A 22,314-nucleotide genomic window follows, 5' to 3' on the forward strand; every position below is an offset into this window, starting at 1 on the left:
TCATGCTTTTGATTTTATATCCCTTTCTCAAATTAGTACTTTTGGTCTAGGATAGTGATATAGTTGAATGGAAAACATTTTAATATTTAACATGTATATACATTAAATGTATGCGTCTCTGAGAATTCACGTACACCCTATTCGAGATTGAAAAAATGTGTCATTCTGTTATGTTTTGTTATTATTTAAAAAAGATCAAATCAGTATTGGGCTTAATAAACCTAATTTCAAGTGAGCTAAATTCTAAACCATAAAAAATAATATGTAAATTGGCCTATATTGAAAGTGGTATGTGTTTACTATTAAAAAAAATAACATATACGTATCGGATTTTTTAAATCGTATGCCACTCGAAATTGTGGGCCTTGTGCGGAGGTCCTCTCCGCACACCATCAAAGCCTCCCATACATATGTTAAATAGAGATGATAATTGCCGGAAATATTATTTTGGTTTATTTATTTCAAAATTTAGAAGGGTTAAAAATTATGTATATTTTGAGATTTTTGTAACCAAATCATTTGCTAACTCATTGAAAGCTGCACAAAAATAATTTGAGGTTTTTTTATGTTTGTGTGATGATACAAGTGACATGACATTAACCAAAAAAATATAGTAATTGTTGGTGCACTTGTGTCTGTACTTTGTTTGTATTCGGTCACGATGTAAAACGATGTCCTTGTTAGTCATGTAAGTTTGACCAAGTCAACCGTCCTCCTGGTTTGACTTGGACAAACAGTTTGAATATGGTTATATTTTGTCTGTCTCGAAGGATGAGACATCGAAGGATGATATAGATCCTTCGATATGCTCGAAAGTTAACCTTCGATAGTTAACCTTCGATAGATGCAGTTGGACCTCGAAGGATATACCATCCTTCGAGGTATATGTATGTATCCTTCGATAGCTGAATGCTCGATAGATCATCTATCGAGCAGTCAACATGATCCTTCGGACAGACTTGCTGTGTTTGGGTATAAATACCCATGCAGTGTGTTCACTTAGAGATAGAGATGCACATAGACAGAAAGATAGACACTCGAGAGATAGGAGAGCATTCTGTCAAGAACACACACACTTAGAGAGTTTGCAAAACTGATTTGTAAACATTGAGCTTGTAACCGGAACCTTTCATTCGTATTAATACTAGTGGTGTTAATCGGTGAACTTTGTGTGTTGTGTTTGTGCTTGTTTCAACTCGGTTTGCACACTAGCTTGGATTCCGCACTTGCTAGTGTGTTAGCATAACAAGGTTAAGGTTGAATCTCATCCTCCGAGGGACCTACAAGTGGTATCAGAGCTAAGGCTCTTTACCTTGTTAAAAACCGGGTTTGTTCAAGTTCTTGGTGTGTTTGGACACTTGGTTTAGTACCCGTTTTTGGTGGTTTTCTTGCATTTATAAACACAAAAACGTGTTCTAAACCAACCGGGTGTGTTAAAAAGCGGGTTGGGTAACTTAAAACTTGTGTTTAAGAACTTTGGTGATTTCCGGCCAAATTCCGGTGTGTTCCGGTGACCGGATTTTCTGGATAAGATTTTCCATTTTTGGAATATCTTATTTGTCAAATCCTGTTTGGTGAAAAGGTAAGGTCCGACCATACCCTTTTGCCGAAAGTTGACTACCAACCCATCACCTTTTTCACCAACCTGTCATCTCAGTGTCAGCTGTGTCAGAAGCGATCGAAGGATATCCTTCGACATCGAAAGATCATCTTTCGATCAAGGAAGTTTCGATAGATAATTATCTTTCGACCCATCCTTCGAAGTCAGAGACTTATCCTTCGATCCAGGGAATCTATTCGAAGGATATATATTCGAAAGATAAGGATCTTTCACTTGTGAATCTTTCGAAATCCTTGTTCGAAAGATAAGGATCCTTCAATTGTGATTGTGAATCTTTCGAAAACAATTGTTCGAAATTCAACAGTGATCTTTCGAACACTGTTGATCCTTCGAACAAGTGTTGATCCTTCGAACAAGGTGTTGATCTTTCAATTCTTGTCTGTTTAAATATAACAAGTTTCTGTTTGTCTTGTCTTTCGAGCTAGGATCTTTCGGCTGGCTGTCATCTTTCGGGCTATTGATATAGAATTTATTTTTCTTATCAAAGATGAATCCGAGTTGGTGGGAACTCCGGCTCCAGACAGTGGAAAATATACAAGTTCAGGTTCCACTCCCTCATGGTGGGGTACACCGGCTCCAGACACTGGAAAGTACACGAGTACAAGTTTATCTCCTTCATGGGCCGAATCTCCGGTATCAACATCTTCACAAGCAAATGCCATATCGTCAAGTCAATGGGCATTAGTATCGAATCAAACTCCGAGCATTCAAAGCATTCTATTGAGCGAAAGCGAAACCGGAAGTTTGAATCGACCTCCAAAGTTGATGCACTTAAACGAATATCCGGGCTGGGTTGATAGATTCCGTACATACGTTCTTGGTCAAAACACCGAACTGTGGATACGGTTCACTACAGATTTCGATCAAGCTATAGAAGTTGTTGCTTCAGATACTGCTACATTTGCCGATCTTCCTGAAGATCAAAAGAAAACGTATGATCTGGAAAAGAAAGCATACGCCATTCTCACTCAGGCGTTGAGCAAGGATATCTACCACCAGTTTGTCAGTTTCAAGACGACTAAGAAGTTGTGGGACGGGTTAAAAACCAGAGGAGTAGGGAATGAAGCAACACGCCAATTGCGTCATGATTTGCTCAAGAAAGAATTTGACTGTTTCACGTGCATGGATAAGGAGTCTTTGGGAGACATGACAAGCCGGTTTTATCACTTGCTTACTGAGCTGAACAATTTTGGAGTAACAACAACTACAGCAGAAGTGGTGAAGAAGTTTGCTGATGCTTTGCCTCCCCAATGGAGTAGTTTCTTGGAAATCCTGAAGTATAACGGAGTGTTGAGAACTACAAATATCAACGACTTCGTGCAGCTTTTGGAAAACAAGGATCAGGAGGAAACATTAAAGGCAAAAAGAGTTCCATTGCCACAGAATCCAGAAATGTATTATGGAACTTCCAGTTCTTCGTCTGCAAGAACCGGTCCACATGCTCCACTTCAAACGGCATTTGTCACAAGCACGGATATGTATGGCAATCCAGTGCAAGTTCCTGTTAAGCCACCTCCCACCACAGACATGTATGGAAATCCAATACAACCACCTCCTCCTCCTCCTGCTCAGCAACACGCATGTTATGGAGGAACATCATCTGCTGGTCAACAATCAAAACCAAATACAGTCCAGCTCGACACTTCAAGCTTCTCTAAGGTCAGTGTAGAAGTAGCAAAGGAACACATGGAGCTGCTTAACACTGTAGTGAGCGCGTACTGTGTGTTAATAGAAGGTCAGATTGACAACATTAATCTGACACAAGAAGACTATCGGCAGATTGATAAGGAAGAGATGGACTTGATGGATATCAAGTGGGCCTTTGCTAGTGCTGTGAGAAGGGCAAAGGATTGGATGGAAAGTACTGGCAGAACCAGCTTGGAAAGAAAGAAAGACACCAAGTATGGGTTCGATAAACAGGCAGTAAAATGCTTCAACTGTGGTGAACGGGGTCACTTTAAAAGGGAATGTACAAAGCCAGCACAGCACGGGAACCAGAACCCCTTCAGAAACCAAGGCAACCAGCAGAACCAGAACAGAAACAATGAGCGTACATTAGTGCCTGTCAACAACCAAGCCAACCGGGCACTTGTGGTTCAAGTGGATGAAGGGTGTGACTGGTCAATCCAGTTGAGTGGTGATGCTCCCGATGGAACAGCATGTTTTGCTGAAGTGGTTAAGGAGTTAGTTCACACCAGTGGTGGAGAATCTTCCACCAATGGTGGTGAATCTTCTGAGGATGAAGACTCTTCGGGTTATAGCAGGAGTTCAGATGAAGAATCCTCAAGTTCGGGCGACGATCATGTGGGTGAGACATCAAATGCAGCAACCGATGCAGATATTGATGAACTTTTGGAGGAAGCTGCAGCAGAAACTCAAAGAAGATCTATCTTGGTGGATCAAGCTGCTTATTCTTCGTCTTCTCTCCATTCAGCCTTTATGGCTAATGTCGACGGTTCATCAAGTCAGGTATGTGTCGATGAACCCACTGTTGTAACTTGTGATGAATGTGATAGGTTGCGTGCTAGATGTGCTGATGTAGAGAAAAATATGTCTGAGTTGCAAGGCAAACATGATGCTTTACAAGCTAGTTTGTTTGACTTGCAAGACAAACATACTACAGTGAATGAGAATTTGTGTGACTTGCAAAGTAAGCATGAAGCTTTGCAAGAAAAGTATGATGTGACTTTTATTCACAATCAGAAATTGACTGTGGACCTTTCCAAATGTACAGAAGCCAACATGTTTTATGAAAATCATGAAAAGGAGTTTAAATCGGTAATCGAAAAGTTAAAGAAAGATAAAACCGAGTTAACTAAAATGGTTTCCAGAAAACAAACTGACATTAATTTGTATATATCTCGTCTTGAGACAATGCAAAAAGAGATGGCTTGTGTAAAAACGGAAAGTGAGGCAATCCAACTCAAGTTAGATAGTTATTTGAGTTCTAGCTATGTGTTGGATCACATCATTGATGTCCAAAAGGAGAAAAGGGACGTCACGTGCATAGGCTATAAGAATTGTCCACCACCAGTGAGACATAATTATGATGTCATGCCGGATGAGGAGGACAGAGTGTTCTTTGAACCATCTGTGCCTCTAGATGTGAAAGAGTTTGCAGGAGGACTCGGATACCAGAAAGAAGTATCCTCAGATTCAGATGTGTCAGCAGATACAGGTGTGTCTTCTGCTGAACTGAATCAGGATCCTCCAGTCATTACTGAGGATGCTGATTCTTCTGATGATGAATCTGATGATGCTGTCCCAGCAAAGTCTGATGCGGTAGTCAAAAATGAGGACATGCCTCTCGAGAATCACATTCTATGTGATCCTCCTGCAAAACCCGCTAAGACTGTTGCAATTGAGTCCTCGTCTGCAACAGAGTCGGAGAGTGTGAACTTGCTGTACACTCTGGTTGGTGATGATAAGATTTATTCAGACAAAGACTTTCCCATTAAGAATGTGAATCAATCCTTAATCAGCAAAGTTTTTGAAAACTCGACAAGTAAGTTTTTGGGAAAGACAGGACCACGTGTTACAGTTACACAGTGTCCTCCTATTCCAAAGGCCGAAATTCGAAAACAATTTGGCAACAAGAAATTACCAACAGTGCAGAAACAGCAAAATCACACCAAGCCAAAAGCAAAATCACCGGCTCAAACTCAAAAGAAGCCGAATCAGAAGAAAAACAAGAATGTAAACTTTGTGAAATCGACGGGAACGGACAAAATTGAAACGTTTGAAAATAAATCTAACTTAGATTTTGTCAAGAAAGCTACTGTTCTGAAAAGAAATGAACAAACCAGTTCAAAGCCTAGTACCTCGGGTTCACAAAGTTCAACATCATCGGCTAAACGATCACATGATACTTCGGGGTTTGTTGAACGAAGATCATGTTTTGAGTGTGGAACAATTGGACATATAATTCGAAATTGTCCATATCTTCATAAACAAAAAGAAAAGGTTGATGTTCCCAGTGACCAAACTGACCGTAAGCGATCTGTTTCTGTAAAGCAAGATCCCTACCTTGTAAAAGAAAGGGAAAAGAAACAGAAACGCCAACAGGTCAAGAAAATTGAAAAGGCGATTAAAACCGATGTGGTTAACAAAACATCTGTTTCTGTAAAACCAGACAATTCAAAAACTTCAGACAATCATGAAGTTAAAATTTTAAAGAATGACACTGGTAAAACAAAACAGACCTGGAAACCAAAAACGGTTACTGAATCTGGGGGACCATCACAATTCACCAATCATCAAAGACAAGAAGTTATTGTTATTGATGAAAATGGAAGACCCAAGACCACAATGGCTTGGGTCCCCATCTCCAACTGATCAATTGAGTTCATGTGCAGGGTGTTCCAGGAGGAACTATCAGTAGTCATTGGATTGTTGATAATGGGGCATCCAGGCACATGACAGGCGACATGAAGCTTCTCTACGACGTCAAATCTATTAGAGGAGGTTATGTTGCTTTTGCTGGAGATAAAGGTGGATATATTACGGGTGAAGGAATGATATCCAACGGGATTGTCAGCTTTGACAAGATCAACTTTGTGCAACAACTTGATCACAATCTTCTTAGTGTTTCTCAAATTTGTGACAAGCAATTCTCAGTACACTTTGATGCTAATGGATGTTATGTGCTGAAGCCGGGCTTCAAAATTCCAAAAGAATGGATTCTCTTGTCAGCTCCTAAGGTAAATGATTTGTACGTCCTTGATATGAGCCAAGCTATTACTACGTCTGCACAAGCAACTTGTTTCGTTTCAAAAGCCACAGAAAAAGATTCTATCTCTTGGCACAGACGAATGGGTCACATTCACTTACGCAAAATGAATCATTTGGTTTCAAATGAATTGGTGAATGGTGTTCCCCTAAAAAATTTCCATCTTCAAGACGTCTGTGTTTCGTGCCAGAAGGGAAAGCAAACAAAGAAGAAGCACCCTACAAAGAAGATCAATACGGTGGCAGTTCCTCTTGAACGTTTGCACATGGATTTGTTCGGTCCTGTCAAGCACAAGAGTATTCGGGGTGATCAATACTGCCTCGTGATAACTGATGATTATTCAAGATTTTCTTGGGTGGCGTTTATGGCACACAAGAGTGAAACCTTTGGCATTATCAAAAACTTGATCATTCAGATTGAGAATTTGTATAAGTTAAAGGTTAGGCGGATACGTAGCGACAATGGTACTGAATTTAAAAATCATGCCATGGCGGAGTTTTGCACTTCAAAGGGTATTCTTCATGAGTTTAGTGCAGCTTATACTCCTCAACAAAATGGCGTCGCTGAACGTAAGAACCGGACATTGATCGAGACTGCTAGGACTATGTTGGTAGAGTCGCAGTTGCCCATTCCATTCTGGACTGAAGCTGTGGCCTCTGCATGTTATACATTGAACCGAGTCCTTACAGTCAAAAGGCACAATAAGACCTGCTTTGAGCTTCTTCAAAAACGGAAACCAGATTTGTCTTATCTTGAACCGTTTGGAGCTCCATGTACAATCATCGATCCTAATGGAAAGTTTGGGGCAAAAGCAATTGATGGATACTTTCTTGGGTATGCCACCCCTAACTTACGAGTCTGGAATCTAGAGACTAAAAGGGTCGAGGAATGGTCTGAGGTCAGAGTACAAAGGCACACTTTGCCAGTCAAATGTCCGGGTCAGCCTTGGATGTTTGAGTACGATGACTTTTTCAATTCGATTAATGTAGAAGCCGTTGAAGAAAGTGCTGCGGCAAGGATGTTTTTCGAGAGTGACAATGCAACAGTTTCACCGGTGGTTCGTCCAATTCTTGTCAATCAAGAACCATCTTCGGTGAACAATAATACTCTCGACAATGAGGATTTTCACGATGCTGCCGAATTGAACGAATCTTCAGAGGATGATGAATTTCTAGATGCAGATCAAGAAGCTCCGACAACAGCAGTTCATGGTACTTCAGAGGGTACTCCTCCAGTGGATACCCATAGAACAGCTGAAGCAACTGCATCATCCTCTTCGTCAATTCCGGGCATTGATTTAGTTGTTGATCTCAATCTCAACAACCTGGGTATAAATATTCCAGTTCCAGATAATCCAGAAACAAGGATTCATAATACCCATCCTCAACAAAACATCATTGGAAATGTGCAAAGTGGCATTCAAACAAGCAACATGTTGCGAAACAACAACAATGCAGGCTTGTACGCGGCTATTCGAGAATCCGGGCAACAAAACGATTGGTCTTTCGCGTGTTATGTTTCACAGGAAGAGCCAAGAACTTGGAAAGAAGCCATGAAAGATAACTCTTGGGTTGAAGCAATGCAGGAAGAACTGCAACAATTCCAGAAGCTTGGTGTCTGGAAACTCGTAGAGAAACCTGCTGGATACAAGAAGATTGGTACCCGTTGGGTTTTCAAATGCAAAAAGGATGACCGCGGAGTTGTTATCCGGAACAAAGCACGTTTAGTCGTTCAAGGTTTTCGTCAGATAGAAGGAATCGACTACAACGAAGTGTATGCACCTGTTGCACGTCTGGAAGCTATTCGGATCTTTCTGGCTTATGCCTCATTCAAAGGATTCAAGGTTTACCAGATGGACGTCAAAAGTGCATTCTTACATGGTGTGGTTGAAGAAGAGGTGTACGTCGAACAGCCTCCAGGTTTTGAAGATCCTATCCATCCCGATCGGGTTTGGTTGCTCAACAAAGCTCTCTATGGTCTTCATCAAGCACCGCGAGCTTGGTATGCAACCTTATCTAACTATCTGCTGGAGAACGGTTTTCGAAGAGGTCTTATCGACTGTACTCTTTTCATCAAAGAACAAGATGGAGATCTTCTTCTGGTACAGGTATACGTTGATGATATTATTTTTGGTTCTACTAATGATGTCTTGTGTAGGAATTTCGAGCGCATTATGCAGGATAAATTCGAGATGAGTGCTATGGGGGAAATGACCTTCTTCTTGGGCCTACAAGTACAACAAACTGAGTCTGGGATATTCATCCATCAGACTAAATATGTTAGTGACATCTTGAGCCGGTTCCAGATGTCTGATGCAACGCCCATTGGTACCCCATTGCCGACAAATCACGGAATTACTCCAGACTTGAAGGGTGAAGTTGTTAGCCCCTCACACTATCGCGCCATGATCGGATCTCTTATGTACCTCACAGCATCAAGGCCAGACATAATGTACCCAACGTGCCTGCTTGCCAGATATCAAGTCAACCCGAAGGCCTCACATCTTGCAGCTGTCAAAAGGATTTTTCGTTATTTGAAGGGTTACCCTGACACCGGTCTATGGTACCCTAGGGATAATAACTTTGATATGGTCGCTTTCAGTGATTCTGATTTTGGCGGATGCAAAATCGACGACAAATCCACAACGGCTGGATGACAGTTTTTAGGAAATCGCCTAGTCACATGGCAGTGCAAGAAGCAGACGTGCGTCGCTACATCAACATGCGAAGCTGAATACATTGCTGCCTCAAGTTGTTGCTCCCAAGTTCTTTGGATCCAACAACAATTACGCGACTACGGTTTTGAATTCCTAACTACTCCTATTTACGTTGATAATTCTGCTGCTTTACAGATCACTAGAAATCCTGTGCAGCATTCAAAGACCAAACACATCGAAATCAAATATCACTTCATACGTGATTGCTTTGAGAAAAGGCTAATCGATGTTGTTAAGGTCCACACCGATGACCAACGTGCCGACCTTTTTACCAAAGCATTTGACAAATCAAGATTTGACTTTTTATTACTGGTAAACGACATTAAGGTCAAGCAAGAGTAAAACCAACATCGGAAAATCATTTTTGTAAATATCTTTGTGTTTTAAATTTATCTTAGTTTATTGATTTTAGGGGGAGTAAATCCAAAAATCTGAAAATCCAAAAACATCGAAAAATTTCAAAAACACAAAAACAATAGAAAAACAAAAATGAGTTTCCTGGCGAGCAAAAGAGAAAATGATAGTACATCAGTGGTCTATCCAAACCTCTTTAAACTTTAAATCAAAAACGATAAGCAGCTCTATATAAGATGTATCGGTAGGCTCACAATCATTTTAAAGTGTGCAGGGTGATATAAACTTAAATCGACTGAAGACCAGGTGGGAACCATTGATTGGCATATGGTCTTAGTACCGAAATTTCGTTTGATAGATTGCCGAGGTTCTGAGATATTCGGTCTTTATGCTGCTTATCATCTGGGTATCATGGTTGTATCTTTTACCGAAAAATAACGGGGACGCAAGTCTAGATCTTCCATGATACTATACATACGTGTACATATTACATACTGCATTCGACCTCAATAAGTGATAAACAATCACATGTCCATATCAAATAAGTGATAAAATATCACATTTATCCGGGAGTCAAGTTCTTCTCTCTGCTGTACGGAAGTACTGACCTGTTCACGGACTTGCTCCTGTGCCCTCATGCATACGAAAATCAAGTTCCTCATAAATAAGTGATTATATCACATAGGGCTTGTTTTCAAATCAAAATAAGTGAGAATCTCACATCATATACGGTCAAACAGATGATAATCGGTATACTCACCGGTAAGATGAACCCTCGTGCATACCTTGATACGGGAATGTGTCGTGATGTGGATGAACACCGGTCGGTAAGTATAAATCATACCTTAACGTATCCCCTTGCCATGATTACATCTGATAAGTTGAGTTTAAGTGGACAACAATATCGATGATTGTTATAGGATGCTTATCTTAATGTTAATTAATTGAACAAAGAGAGCGTTTTGGCGTGACCGTACACTGATATGATTCTCTTACTCTCGAAACTCACAAAAAGAATGTCTGTATATATATTTATTTACTGCTTTCAGTCTTTACATTTCGAAATATTAAAAATACCAAAAAGATTTTAGGTGTGTTTTAATGTAAACCTTATAAAAGCCAAAAAGATTTTATTCTTACTTTATTTTCGATCATACGATGTTGGAGCTCGAGTCTTCGTTACCTGAAACCTGAACGAAAACCGAATTGACTAAATCTTCATAAACGGTCAAAATTTGCAAGTTTTGAAAGTTGGAAACTAAAATTGATAAATTTGTAAAACTTTCAAACTGTTGGACGGTGTTTGATTGTGACATGGTCATTCGTGTGTCATTTGTTTATACTAACTATATTCCAAGCAGTTGTTCTCATTACGCGTTTAGATTTCTTGCATGTGCAGATTCTAAAGGCAAGGAGAACATGGTCGATGACAAGCTTCGGAATGAAGACACGACGTGAAGGAACTCAAATGATGAAGATGATCGAGTTGCCGCTGACCATCATCAACACCACAAGGATCTCAAGCTATAAAGATCAAGTCATTCACGAGCATAACTCAAGAGGGAGCTTATGTTAAGGGGGAGTTTGTCAACACACTTCCTACATGATACGGGTAGTTTGTTGATACACTCTCTACTTTCAAGACGTGAAGACTTTGAAGATCCTCCGACATTGAAGACTTGAAAGGACATCAGAGTCTTGAAGACACGAAGATCAAAGATGATCAAGATCGAGACAAAGCTACAGCCAATGGGGAGTTTGTTGGTGCACTTGTGTCTGTACTTTGTCTGTATTCGGTCACGATGTAAAACGATGTCCTTGTTAGTCATGTAAGTTTGACCAAGTCAACCGTCCTCCTGGTTTGACTTGGACAAACAGTTTGAATATGGTTATATTTTGTCTGTCTCGAAGGATGAGACATCGAAGGATGATATAGATCCTTCGATATGCTCGAAAGTTAACCTTCGATAGTTAACCTTCGATAGATGCAGTTGGACCTCGAAGGATATACCATCCTTCGAGGTATATGTATGTATCCTTCGATAGCTGAATGCTCGATAGATCATCTATCGAGCAGTCAACATGATCCTTCGGACAGACTTGCTGTGTTTGGGTATAAATACCCATGCAGTGTGTTCACTTAGAGATAGAGATGCACATAGACAGAAAGATAGACGCTCGAGAGATAGGAGAGCATTCTGTCAAGAACACACACACTTAGAGAGTTTGCAAAACTGATTTGTAAACATTGAGCTTGTAACCGGAACCTTTCATTCGTATTAATACTAGTGGTGTTAATCGGTGAACTTTGTGTGTTGTGTTTGTGCTTGTTTCAACTCGGTTTGCACACTAGCTTGGATTCCGCACTTGCTAGTGTGTTAGCATAACAAGGTTAAGGTTGAATCTCATCCTCCGAGGGACCTACAGTAATAACTAAGGAACTAAAACTAAGGGGCTGTTTGGCTAAGCTTATTTTAGTGACTTATTTACTTATTTACTTTTTGAAAAGTTAAAAGGTGTTTGGGTTAGCTTATTATGTGAGAGGAATAAGTAAATAAGTCATTTCATTATGACTTATTTGCTTTTCAAGTAAGCAAATAAGTTATAAGTAGCCCAAAATAAGCTTAGCCAAACAGCCCCTAAGACAGCTAATAAACGAAAGAAGATGATTTGAAAATTAGTAAACATTATATAAGTTTAAAAAAATAATGTAATATTTTGGAATAACAGTGGTCGAATTCTTTAGTTGTAAAAGTTGTTACTATTATTAACTTTACTAGCTTTTTCTGATGACGCGCGTTGCGCGAGACATTGGGGTTATCGAATAGTTTGCTTCATTGTCGTATGTGGGTGGAAAGAGTCGATAATATAAGTAAATAAATCGAGATTTACGTAATAGAGTAACAGGGTCACGGAAAATGTTCAAGGAATTTGGGTGTGGAGCGCCTCGCAACTTTCTATATCTCCTAGTGCACCTTTCATCGTTATAGCGGAATGTTGATAATCAAAAGTAAACTAAGATGTGTTATAATTCGAATCATACAAATTTATTAAAAATGCCACTTCAGTTGGTAAGAGATAATGCAATTACCCCAAAACAAACGTATACAATTAAAAAAACAGTGTATAATGATAAGCGGTCAGTTTTTGAAGCAGATATTAAAAATCCTTAAGCAAAAAGGTAGCATACACATTTATAGTTCAATAGGCCCACCTTACCAACTACGCAAGAAACCCGAACATCATGTGCTTGTTTGCTTCCACTAATCTAAGAAGATTTGGTCACTATGGTTCGAGTCCACCACATGTTGCTCCTTTTTGTAACACCCCAACCGATGACAGAACATTGGAGCATCACTTTGGTAGATTATTCAACAACACATGGAACTAAAATTTAAATATTTATTAGTCAATTTGAATCATATATTACATCATGAAACAAATGTTGGGGGTACGACAATATCACAAATTTTTGACAAATATGTGGTCAATTTGGATTATTTTATGAATTATTAGTTATGACTTATCACGAGGGTTATTCAACAAATTACCACATCCAAGGACAATAAATAATTTATAGTACAAGTTACTTTATTTAATGCGAGAATTACATGTGTTATTATTTGTAGAAAAGAAAAAAAAAGAGAGAGAAAAGTGGTAAACAAAAGGAGAGGAGGAGGTTAAGTTATGTTTAAAGGGTTTTGACCGTTGACAAGATCTGGTCCTGTATGTATAACCTTTTCATGCAAACCCCATGCATGAATATTACCCCCACCACACATGTCCAGCGCGTCTCTACAACTTACAACTTTAAGTCATACAATTAACGGAACCGTTACCTTACGGACCCACACGTAACTAAAAAGCGCGTGAATAGAAATAACAAATATTTTCATTAATTTATATCATCTTTCAATCTAAACCGTTACCGTTGATGAATAATTGAATATCGCTTTCTATAACTCCCTCTTTTGTGTGTGTATATATATATGCACATGAAGAAAGCAAACACCAAATTCATATTCATAATTAAGTTAAATCACAAATTTTCTCATTTTCACGTATTTTAAGAATAAATTCTACGCATAACAAAGCTATTGTTAGGGTCTGATAACATGCACAGTGCAGTTGTAGTAACAAATTCGCCGGTGTTCTCATCATCACCGATGTTTCGTCAATTGATGATATCGCCATCGCGCTCTCTTCATTCACTATCATCTCCATCCACTCCTGTTCGAAATCATACGAGTGGATACAAGGAAGGACCGATTATTGGTTGTGATTCGAATTTGTCTACTTCTTTGCTTTCAAAGAGAAAGAGGCCGGCAAGGATTCAGATTCCGCTTGTACCGTTAAGTTTTGTGGATGAGGTTGTTAAGCCGGATGATGATGTGGCAGAGATGGAAGAGGAAGGTGAGGAGTATGGTGTGTATTGTAAAAGAGGGAAGAGAAGATTTATCGAGGATCGATACTTCGCCGATGTTGATTTCCAAGGAGATTCTAAACAGGTATAACTTTATTTGATCGTTAAATATCAACAACGCGTTTTGTGTGTAATGATGGTTGGGAAGAATTTTTTTTTTTTTTTGAACGGCAAGTTAAGTGTGCTGGGTGGAAGTAGTACTAGGATGATTTACCTCCTCTATTAGGGTAAATAAAAACAAATTCGTGATCTTCTGGTTAGAAAAACAGACAATATTGGTGATACGATATGCCCGATTTTACAAATATTGTTGGTGAAATAATGTATTTTCAACATAGAGGATAACTCCTAAAAATCTCTTTATTCTAAGATATTACAAATATATAATTATAAAAATAAATATATAACTACATTAATACAATCATTTCTAGATATATCTCTTATAGTACTTATTTTTTGTCTTTTTAATTACAGGCTTTCTTTGGAGTTTTTGACGGCCATGGTGGATCAAAGGCTGCGGAATTCGCAGTGAAAAATCTGCATAGAAACATAATGTCGAAAGTAGCAAACAAATCATGTGAAGATGAAACTGAAGAAGCTGTTAGAGAGGGATATCTCGAAACAGATTCGGAGTTTCTAAAAGAAGATGTGAATGGTGGTGCTTGTTGTGTAACGGCATTGATTCGCAATGGCAGCCTTATAGTCTCTAATGCGGGTGACTGTCGCGCTGTTATGAGCCGAGGTGGAGTGGCAGAAGCTGTTACTGTTGATCATAAACCTTCAAGGAAAGATGAACAAGATAGAATCGAAAGAATGGTAAGAATTAAGAATTGAAGCATTTGTTCTTCAATCATGAATGTTATATTAAATGTTGTAATTGATGTGAATGTTTTAAAATGTTGTAATTAATGTAAATGTTTTAAAATGTTGTAATTAATGCAAATGTTTTAAAATGTTGTGATTTATAGGGTGGATATGTTGATTGTCGCAATGGTGTTTGGAGAATTCAAGGTTCACTCGCGGTGTCAAGGGGGATAGGAGACAATAATCTCAAGAAATGGGTGATCGCGGAACCAGAAACAAGAATAATTGAAATTAGACGGGAATGCGAGTTCTTGATCCTTGCTTCTGATGGGATATGGGACAAGGTAATTTCTTTGATAACAACTTAAAACTTTACAAATTACAATCATAAATAACTAACATACCGATGTGTCCTTTTCAGGTGAACAACCAAGAAGCGATCGACATTGTTCGTCCATTTTGCGTAGGAACAAAGAAACCTGATCTAACTTCCGCTTGTAAGAAGCTCGTAAGCTTATCGGCGGCAAGGGGTTCTTATGATGACAAGAGTGTCATGGTCATCCGACTGCCTCATTTCATTTCATGAACATACTAAATTAGTTCAATCATATCTAATTCTTGAGAAGCAACATCAGTTGCTTAACTCATACTTCTTCATTGTTGTTCCTAGTCTGAATTAGTTCATAAGTTTTTTTACTTGTGTCACTCTTTTAATGGATTAGTCACCAATATTACACATAAAAAATAGTATCTAAAACTAGATACCACATGTAAAAATTCTCCTACAAGTGGATGCATGGATGGATGTGCAATTTTGAAATGTATATTATAAGGTGCTTTAATATTTGAGTTGAACAAATAAATAAATGCATCCCATTAATTTACTGACTTAATAATGTTATCTTTTTCTCCTTGTTTTGGGGGTCATGAAGATTAAAAGAGTGTGGTAAGGGGACTGGGGGTGGTGCGTGATAGGGAATCTATCACGCATGGAAGTCAACAAATGCCCACCACCACCAACATATTCAACGAGTAATGGAAGCTTTGGCGTGATAAAATCAACGAGTGATGGGTTGTGAGTGATAAATGGATGTGAGGGTTTATTGTTGGGTGTTGTGAGTGATGACGCTAAAAAAAGTTGTGAGTGATGGAATAATGGTTGATAACATGGCGGAATTTGATTGGATTTTATAAGTGATAGACTTTTTGCAAGTGATAACCACCCCTCCCCTAAGTGGTAACCGAGTCAAACATACAAATCCAGTGGAGAACATGTCAAAAAGTCGGGACTGTTTTCCACGAGATCTTTCAAGTCCATTGCAGCGGCTGAGTGTAACGAGGAGGTCGGCTTCAGGGTTAAGGGCTGCGGATGGGTCCCTTCGAAGTGCAGAATCTTTATGTGGAGGGTTGACTTGGATCGTATCCCTACGAATGCGCAACAATTGCGCAAATGCTATATGTAACCTTTTCGGCCTCGCGCCATTTTTCAATTTCGCCACGCCGGCTACGAGCCATTGGCAAATATGTATGAAGGCCTAAGAGCCAACTTCTGATTTGAATGAAAACATACGACATGTTCTATTACATTGTTTTTTCGTTACAAATGCATGTTAAACTTCTGATTAGCGCGAAAACACTCCAGCATTTTGAGATGGTTCAAAACCACCTCCAAGGTCCTACGCAAACAAAGCGCGAGACCGGGTGGCCACCTTATACTTAGATAACGCTTCCATTTATTCGAGCTAATTTAACCTAAGTTTTTACAGCAATGCAATAATTGCAACAGAAAAAACGAAGGCATTTCATTGTCATTAAAACTGCGCAAAAGCGCATCACTTACAATCAAGTCAGAAACAAAGGCACAAACGCCTATCAACAAACTAACAACCTACTCTATTTGTCTTCTTTCTTCTCACCATCATCATCTTCGTTCCCTTCACCATCGTCGCCATCGTCATCACCTCCGCCATCATCACCAGCTGCTTCCTCATCAGATGATTCAACAGTAATCGGTGGATCAAGGATCGCCTTGAGGCGCTGACACCAATCATCCTTTTTTAAGGCACTAACAACCAAGTCCATGATGGGCAAGGAGAGGTTGTCATATGAGTTCTCAGCACCGGCCAGCGCAGCATCAGCTTGTTCCGTCACTGAGCAATGACTTGTATCGAATTCTTGTCCCAGCATTCGCTCAACGTGATCAGCACACTCCAGGTAACCTCCTCGATGACCAACCGCACGCGCCGCATCCGTAAGAGCAGCAACAGCGCGATCTAGCTCGCCGGCGTTCAGGATGGAGTTGGCAACCTTCATCAAAAGAGGAGCATTAAGAATAGACTCTTCAACATGTTAAAGAAAAAGGTAAGGCAAAAGGGACTTACCAGCACTATTCCCCGAGTGCGCATCCATTCTGCTTCAGAAACAAGCGTGTCCACAATGCCTTGGGCCTCAGAATAATTTGTCTGAGCCACGTTGAGCGCCGCAGTGCTGACAGCACGCGCCTCCTCAGCATCGGTGGCCTTGACCTTCTCAGCCTCAAGGTCAATCTCCAAAGACTCGCATCTGTCGATTTGCTCATTCAAGCGACGCTTGAGTTCCGCTATCTCAACGTCCTTGGCATGGAGATCCTTGTCCTTGTTAGACAATTGCACCTTGGCTTCAGTCAGCTCAACCTAAAAATTGACAAACACCTTGAGAATTGACTTAGAGAAACCTCGTAAACAAAAAAGAAGAGCGGGAATCAGTAGAACTAACCTCCATCTGCTGCTTGGCAGTTTTTTCACCCTGCGCTTCCTCCACCTTTGAGGTCAAGTCCGCAACTGTAGCCTCAAGACCAACGATCTTCTGGCGTAGAGCATAAGTACGCTCGTTGTCTTGAGCGCATATACGCTTGAACTCGGCCTTCTCCTTGGCCAGTTGCTCTTCCACATTATGAAGTTTCTTTTGCAGGCCCTCGCGACCCCACTCTTCAGCTTTCCTATCAGCCTCAAACTTGGCTTTCTCCTCATCAAATGTGGCCTTAGCCTTCTCAAATTCACCAACACGTTTTAGCACACGTTCTCGGTAAGCCTCCCAGTCGGCGCGCTCTCTGACCATTGTTCGCCATTCACGAACTATCTGATGGTTAGCAGATCGAGCGTTGGCCTCGGCAAGAATGTAAGTGCGATACAACATTTCATGCGGCTTCGCCTTTTGACGGTTAACTTCGCCAGGAGTGAATTGGTTCAAGTACCAATCGCGAGAAGGACCAAATTCAACAAACGTATCCTTCTGCCTTAAGCTCCAAGGGGCTTGATGAGGAGCATCACCACGTTCCTCTTCAGTATAAGTTTTATAATATATGTCCCCGACGGTATCCTTCGCACCTATCACATTGGGGTTATAGCCCCCAGCTCCTCCAGAGCTTGCACCACTAGACACATAGCGCCCTAACCCCTTAGAGGTAACAATCGGCGCAGCAGGGGGAGGTTTTGGGACACCAGACTGCCCTTGAACAGAAGACTGATCGGCAGCTCTTTCTTTCCTCGCCTCTTCCGCCTTCCTCTGCCTATCCGCCTCCTCCCTCAGCTTTCTCTCCTCTTCCGCTTTCCTCTTCCTCTCCGCCTCCAGCTTTCTCTCCTCCTCCTCCCTCCTCTTTTTCTCTTCCTCTTCTTTGCGCTTTCGCTCTTCAGCCTTCTTCTGCGCTGCAATCCTACTCTCTTCTTTCCTCCGATCCTCTTCTGCCTTTCGCTGCGCTTCAGCAGTTTTCGCAGCATCAAGCGCAGCAGAATCGGAAGGTTCAGTGGCAACCTTAGGTCTTTTCGTGCTGGGTTCAACAAACTTAACCCCCTTTTCAGGGGTCTTCTTCTTGATCTCTACAAGAATAAAGCAAACGCACTTGAGCAAAAAGAGGTTAAATTATAAAGAAGGGAGATAAGAGCATACCAGGAGAAAACTGGTATAACGAGCGCAACTTGCTTTTCTTCCCAACAACGGGAATAACAACTGAAACAGGCGCAGAGGCCATACCAGTTGTCGCCTCGCTTCTACCCCTCTTTCTTCCAATCAACGGGGCAGTCTCTTCTTCCTCTTCTTCTTCATCCTCAGGTTGAGATGGAGTTGCATCAGCATCCGGGTTACGAGAACCCGCGCTCCCAGAGCCCTTTGACCCACCAGCGCCAGTCTTTCCCATAGCTGCATATGATAAACCTTCATAAGAGTCACTGATTATCACGTAATCGTCTAAGTCACGTTGCCGGAGGCGAAGCGTACCTTTGACAGCAGCAGTAGTTGCGCGACTGGCGCCAGGACCCTTGCTGGTCACTTCAACATCCGCCTTCTTTTTCTTCTTCGAAGGTTTCTTCTTCTTCTCCTCTGGGTCAACCCCCAGATCGCGCAACACACCTGCAAAGATTTTAGGCAACGAACTTAACTCGCCATTCGAAGACCCTACTGACTCCTCGCTGGAAAGATAGAAAGTCTCTTTCCCAGCAGAAGTCACAGAGCGCAATGGACGAGGTTTAGGATATTGCGCACCTTCAGTTGCATCCGGCGGCGAGGCGAAGGCGTCAGCAGGAGGAAACATGAAGTTCCCCTTTATCTGGTCATACCAGCCTTCCTCATCATCGCGCAGAGGGCGAACGCCCATGGAGCCACCAAAGGCTGGGAAGGCAGCCTGATAGAGTTGCGTCTCTACACAACAAAAACAAAGTATAAGAAACCAGTTAAGTGAATGTACTCGGAAACAAAACAAAAAGGGGGAAAGTATCTAACCTTGATCCCCGATCTTCAAGACCGGGAGTTCCCTGCTACTAGGTGACCACTGGTCACTCATCTTGGCAGCAACCAGAACATTCTCCCCAAATACCCGGTTAGGGGTTGCGGTAAGCTGCTGATACCACTGAGCAGACTTCGGTATAGGAAGGTCCTCCTTTGGTATAACCTCGGTCCATTCCCTAAACGGCATAGCTATTGGCAAGACTTCCTCCCGGATGAAGAAGAACTTGGGTTTCCAGTCGTGGAAACTCTTGGGAGGATTCAACAAAATCTTCTTAGCCGTACCACGGCTAGCAAAAGAAAAGAACCCCATTGTTCTTTGCAGTTGATAAAAGACACGAAACTTATTCACCGTCGGCTCAATGCCGTGAGATTGACACAAGAACTCAAAGTGCCTCACCCTCACCATCCCAGGTGGGCTTAACTGTGAGATATGAAACTTGTAGTAGGACAATATGCTACCAAAGAAGTTAGTCGCCGGCAGCCGGAAGTTTCCTTGAAGGAAGAAGTCTTCGAACAAAGTAATGTAACCGGGTGGGGCATCAGCCGCGGTCTGACCCTGAGCAGGGTACCGGGCATCCCACTCCGGTGGAAACCTAAAACTTCGAACGATCTGTTCGAATAAACCTAAGTCCCATCTCAGGACTGGGACTGGCCCCTCCTCACTAACAGGAGCTTCTTGATGTTCTTCACTCATATTTCAAGAAAAAGTTGGAAAAAACTTGAAGAAAGTTTGAAGATTTGAAGAAAGTTTGAAGAAGATGAAGAACAATATGAAGACTCAAAGAGAAAAAGGGAGAAGAAACGAAGAGAAAGTGAATCTCTCACCTTTCTCTTCGGATATATATACCCATCGCATTTAATGCGATGGGTAACCGTGCCGCACTCGCCGCAGGGGCAACCAACGAGAGGTTGCCACGTCAAGCGGAAAAGCAGGGACGACGGTTACCACGCGCGCGTGGCATCCACTCTCCTGACATGAAGTGCAACCGCCGCAGGCGGCATGATGACATCCGTGCCAGGGGTCAACTCAAGCGTCGCTCTCAGCGACTTATCTCACCAACCTGTCAGAGGTTCAAATTTCAAAGTTTCCCGCCATAAAACGTGCAAGTAACTTCATGCAGAAGTCACAAGAGTCGCGCCAGATATACGTAAACTACTAACACCTCGCGCGATTAAAAGGACAACTTCCCCTTCTCTTATTCTTATCAAGTCCAGAGCTCCAACCACTTGCGTTGCGCATGGTGCAGCACTGGACTGGGGGGACTTGAAGGGGTATGGTCCCAAAAAGTCGCGCAAACCTCATAACAGGTTGCACGTGAGACCATACTCCTTAGCATAACAACTTGATAATAACAGCCTCGCGCAGCTTACGTCACATTATGACTTAGCCCCGCGCGAGGAAGAGCACATAATAAACTCAGATAGCAACACTTAGTATAAAAACAATGGTATAAGTGAGCACACTAACCCCGCGCGGGTTAGTTGCCACCAAACAAAATCCTCTCCATAGGAAGACGCGCTGTTACCTACAGAGGTACACAGGGTACAAGTGGCAGTAAAAAGGGCCAATGAGCGTCCAGCAGGCTCTGTTCAATCGTGCGCCACGATCTTCTGACGATAAGTACACAAGGACGCCTACATGGCACCAATCAAGAGACGGGGACAACTGTCCCACGATCTCCACTTGCCTGCTGATGACAGAAGGGACAACAAGGCCGACAACAATGACACGTGGCTCCAATCAAGGTGCGCCAGCACCGACGAGCATCTAGAAGCCACTAAGCAGTCGAGGCCAGCGAGGCAAAGAGCATATTCGTTGTTGTCCGTTTCTGGCCCAAGGCCCATCAGCCCACAACCTCTTACACCTCTCCGGCTATAAATAGAGACCTTCATTCCTCAGGTTATTCATTCTATTCTCTTGGCTCTCACTCTTTACTACTTAATTACTCTCAAAGCAATCGCTTATTCTCACGCCGGAGCCCGGTTAAGAGGGAAACCCCCACATTCCCCTCTTAACGAGTAACGGTGTTCTGTTTTGCAGGTTGAGTAACCAGTCGGAGCTCAAATACCTAAAAGAAGATTAACCTCTATGAAAGGAACATAAACCCACCTAATAAATACCTTAATTAGATCACTGTTTCTTCAACAACCTAAAATAGCTAAAAAAACCTAACCCCCCCCCCCCCCCAAAAAAAAAAAAAAAACCTAAACCCCCCAAGCTAATATGCTAAAAACTAAACCCCCAAAAAACCTAAAAAAATCTAAATTTTTTTTTAAGTATTTTTTATGCTCAAATCGCTACTTTTAGTGGCAAAAAAAAAAAAAAAAAAAAAAATTTAAAATTTTTTTTTTTTTGGCTTCGAAAAGTAGCGATTTTTATATAAAAAATATTAAAAAAAAAAAATTTTGTGTGATTTTTAGCTATTTTTAGGCATTTTTGGTGTGTTCACATTGGTTCTCGCGGTTCTCGCAATAAGAGGTGGTTCTCGCATGATCTTCTCCCTATATATATATATGTATGTATGTATGTATGTATAGCTGTGTGTGTGTGAGGAGAGAGAAACTGGGCCCGTCGAGCACGTCGATGGGAGGCCGGAGAAGACGCGCCGTTCCTATGGGGGGTGGTGTGGGGGTGCGGCGCCGGGCCACGCCGGGCCTAAGCCGCCCCCCATACCCTCCAGTCTTAGTAGTTCACATTGTATACAGATACATTTCTATCATTTATAAAATTAAATCTGTTTTAACAATTATTGTAGGAAAATTGCCAAAAAAGAACACCACTTATGGAATAAGAGAGATTCTGCGGCAACGGGGCAAAAGGCACTTAATCTTGTTCGAACTGTACGTGCGTAGTTCACTAGAATGTGAGTTTTTTTAGTTGGATAATTTATTTGTAGGTTTTGAAATTC

The 22,314-nt window shown here is 41.4% G+C and overlaps 3 protein-coding genes across 3 annotated transcripts in view; 2 read left to right on the forward strand and 1 right to left on the reverse strand.

Annotated features, from left to right (window-relative positions):
- LOC110869003 (pentatricopeptide repeat-containing protein At4g18975, chloroplastic) overlaps positions 1-22,314 on the forward strand; it is a 59,655-nt gene that overhangs the window by 35,813 nt on the left and 1,528 nt on the right. Inside the window, exon 6 of the mRNA XM_035975390.1 lies at positions 22,162-22,246. Coding sequence (XP_035831283.1) covers positions 22,162-22,246 — 85 coding nt within the window. The remainder of the gene's footprint in view (positions 1-22,161; positions 22,247-22,314) is intronic.
- On the forward strand, positions 13,460-15,365 carry LOC110869000 (probable protein phosphatase 2C 25). The gene is made up of 4 exons (XM_022118285.2): positions 13,460-13,928; positions 14,318-14,659; positions 14,812-14,991; positions 15,069-15,365. The coding sequence occupies exons 1-4, from the start codon at positions 13,536-13,538 to the stop codon at positions 15,231-15,233; spliced, it is 1,080 nt and encodes a 359-aa protein (XP_021973977.1). The 5' UTR covers positions 13,460-13,535; the 3' UTR covers positions 15,234-15,365.
- On the reverse strand, positions 16,138-18,264 carry LOC110868995 (myosin-7B). Its single transcript, XM_022118279.2, has 3 exons — positions 17,402-18,264; positions 17,029-17,319; positions 16,138-16,954 (listed from the first exon to the last, which is right to left on the reverse strand). The coding sequence occupies exons 1-3, from the start codon at positions 17,819-17,821 to the stop codon at positions 16,541-16,543; spliced, it is 1,125 nt and encodes a 374-aa protein (XP_021973971.2). The 5' UTR covers positions 17,822-18,264; the 3' UTR covers positions 16,138-16,540.

This window comes from Helianthus annuus, chromosome 7, assembly GCF_002127325.2.
Source record: "Helianthus annuus cultivar XRQ/B chromosome 7, HanXRQr2.0-SUNRISE, whole genome shotgun sequence".
NCBI classification, from domain to species: domain Eukaryota; kingdom Viridiplantae; phylum Streptophyta; class Magnoliopsida; order Asterales; family Asteraceae; genus Helianthus; species Helianthus annuus.

Excerpts from the sequence above, each read along its gene's own strand:
- LOC110868995 (XM_022118279.2), bottom strand. The coding sequence starts at position 17,821 with ATGTTGTATCGCACTTACATTCTTGCCGAGGCCAACGCTCGATCTGCT. Across the intron at positions 17,320-17,401 it reads CTGCCAAGCAGCAGATGGAG|GTTGAGCTGACTGAAGCCAA; the intron begins GTTAGTTCTACT and ends GTCAATTTTTAG. Across the intron at positions 16,955-17,028 it reads GCACTCGGGGAATAGTGCTG|GTTGCCAACTCCATCCTGAA; the intron begins GTAAGTCCCTTT and ends CTTTTGATGAAG.
- LOC110869000 (XM_022118285.2), top strand. The coding sequence starts at position 13,536 with ATGCACAGTGCAGTTGTAGTAACAAATTCGCCGGTGTTCTCATCATCA. Across the intron at positions 14,660-14,811 it reads AAGATAGAATCGAAAGAATG|GGTGGATATGTTGATTGTCG; the intron begins GTAAGAATTAAG and ends TGTGATTTATAG. Across the intron at positions 14,992-15,068 it reads CTGATGGGATATGGGACAAG|GTGAACAACCAAGAAGCGAT; the intron begins GTAATTTCTTTG and ends TGTCCTTTTCAG.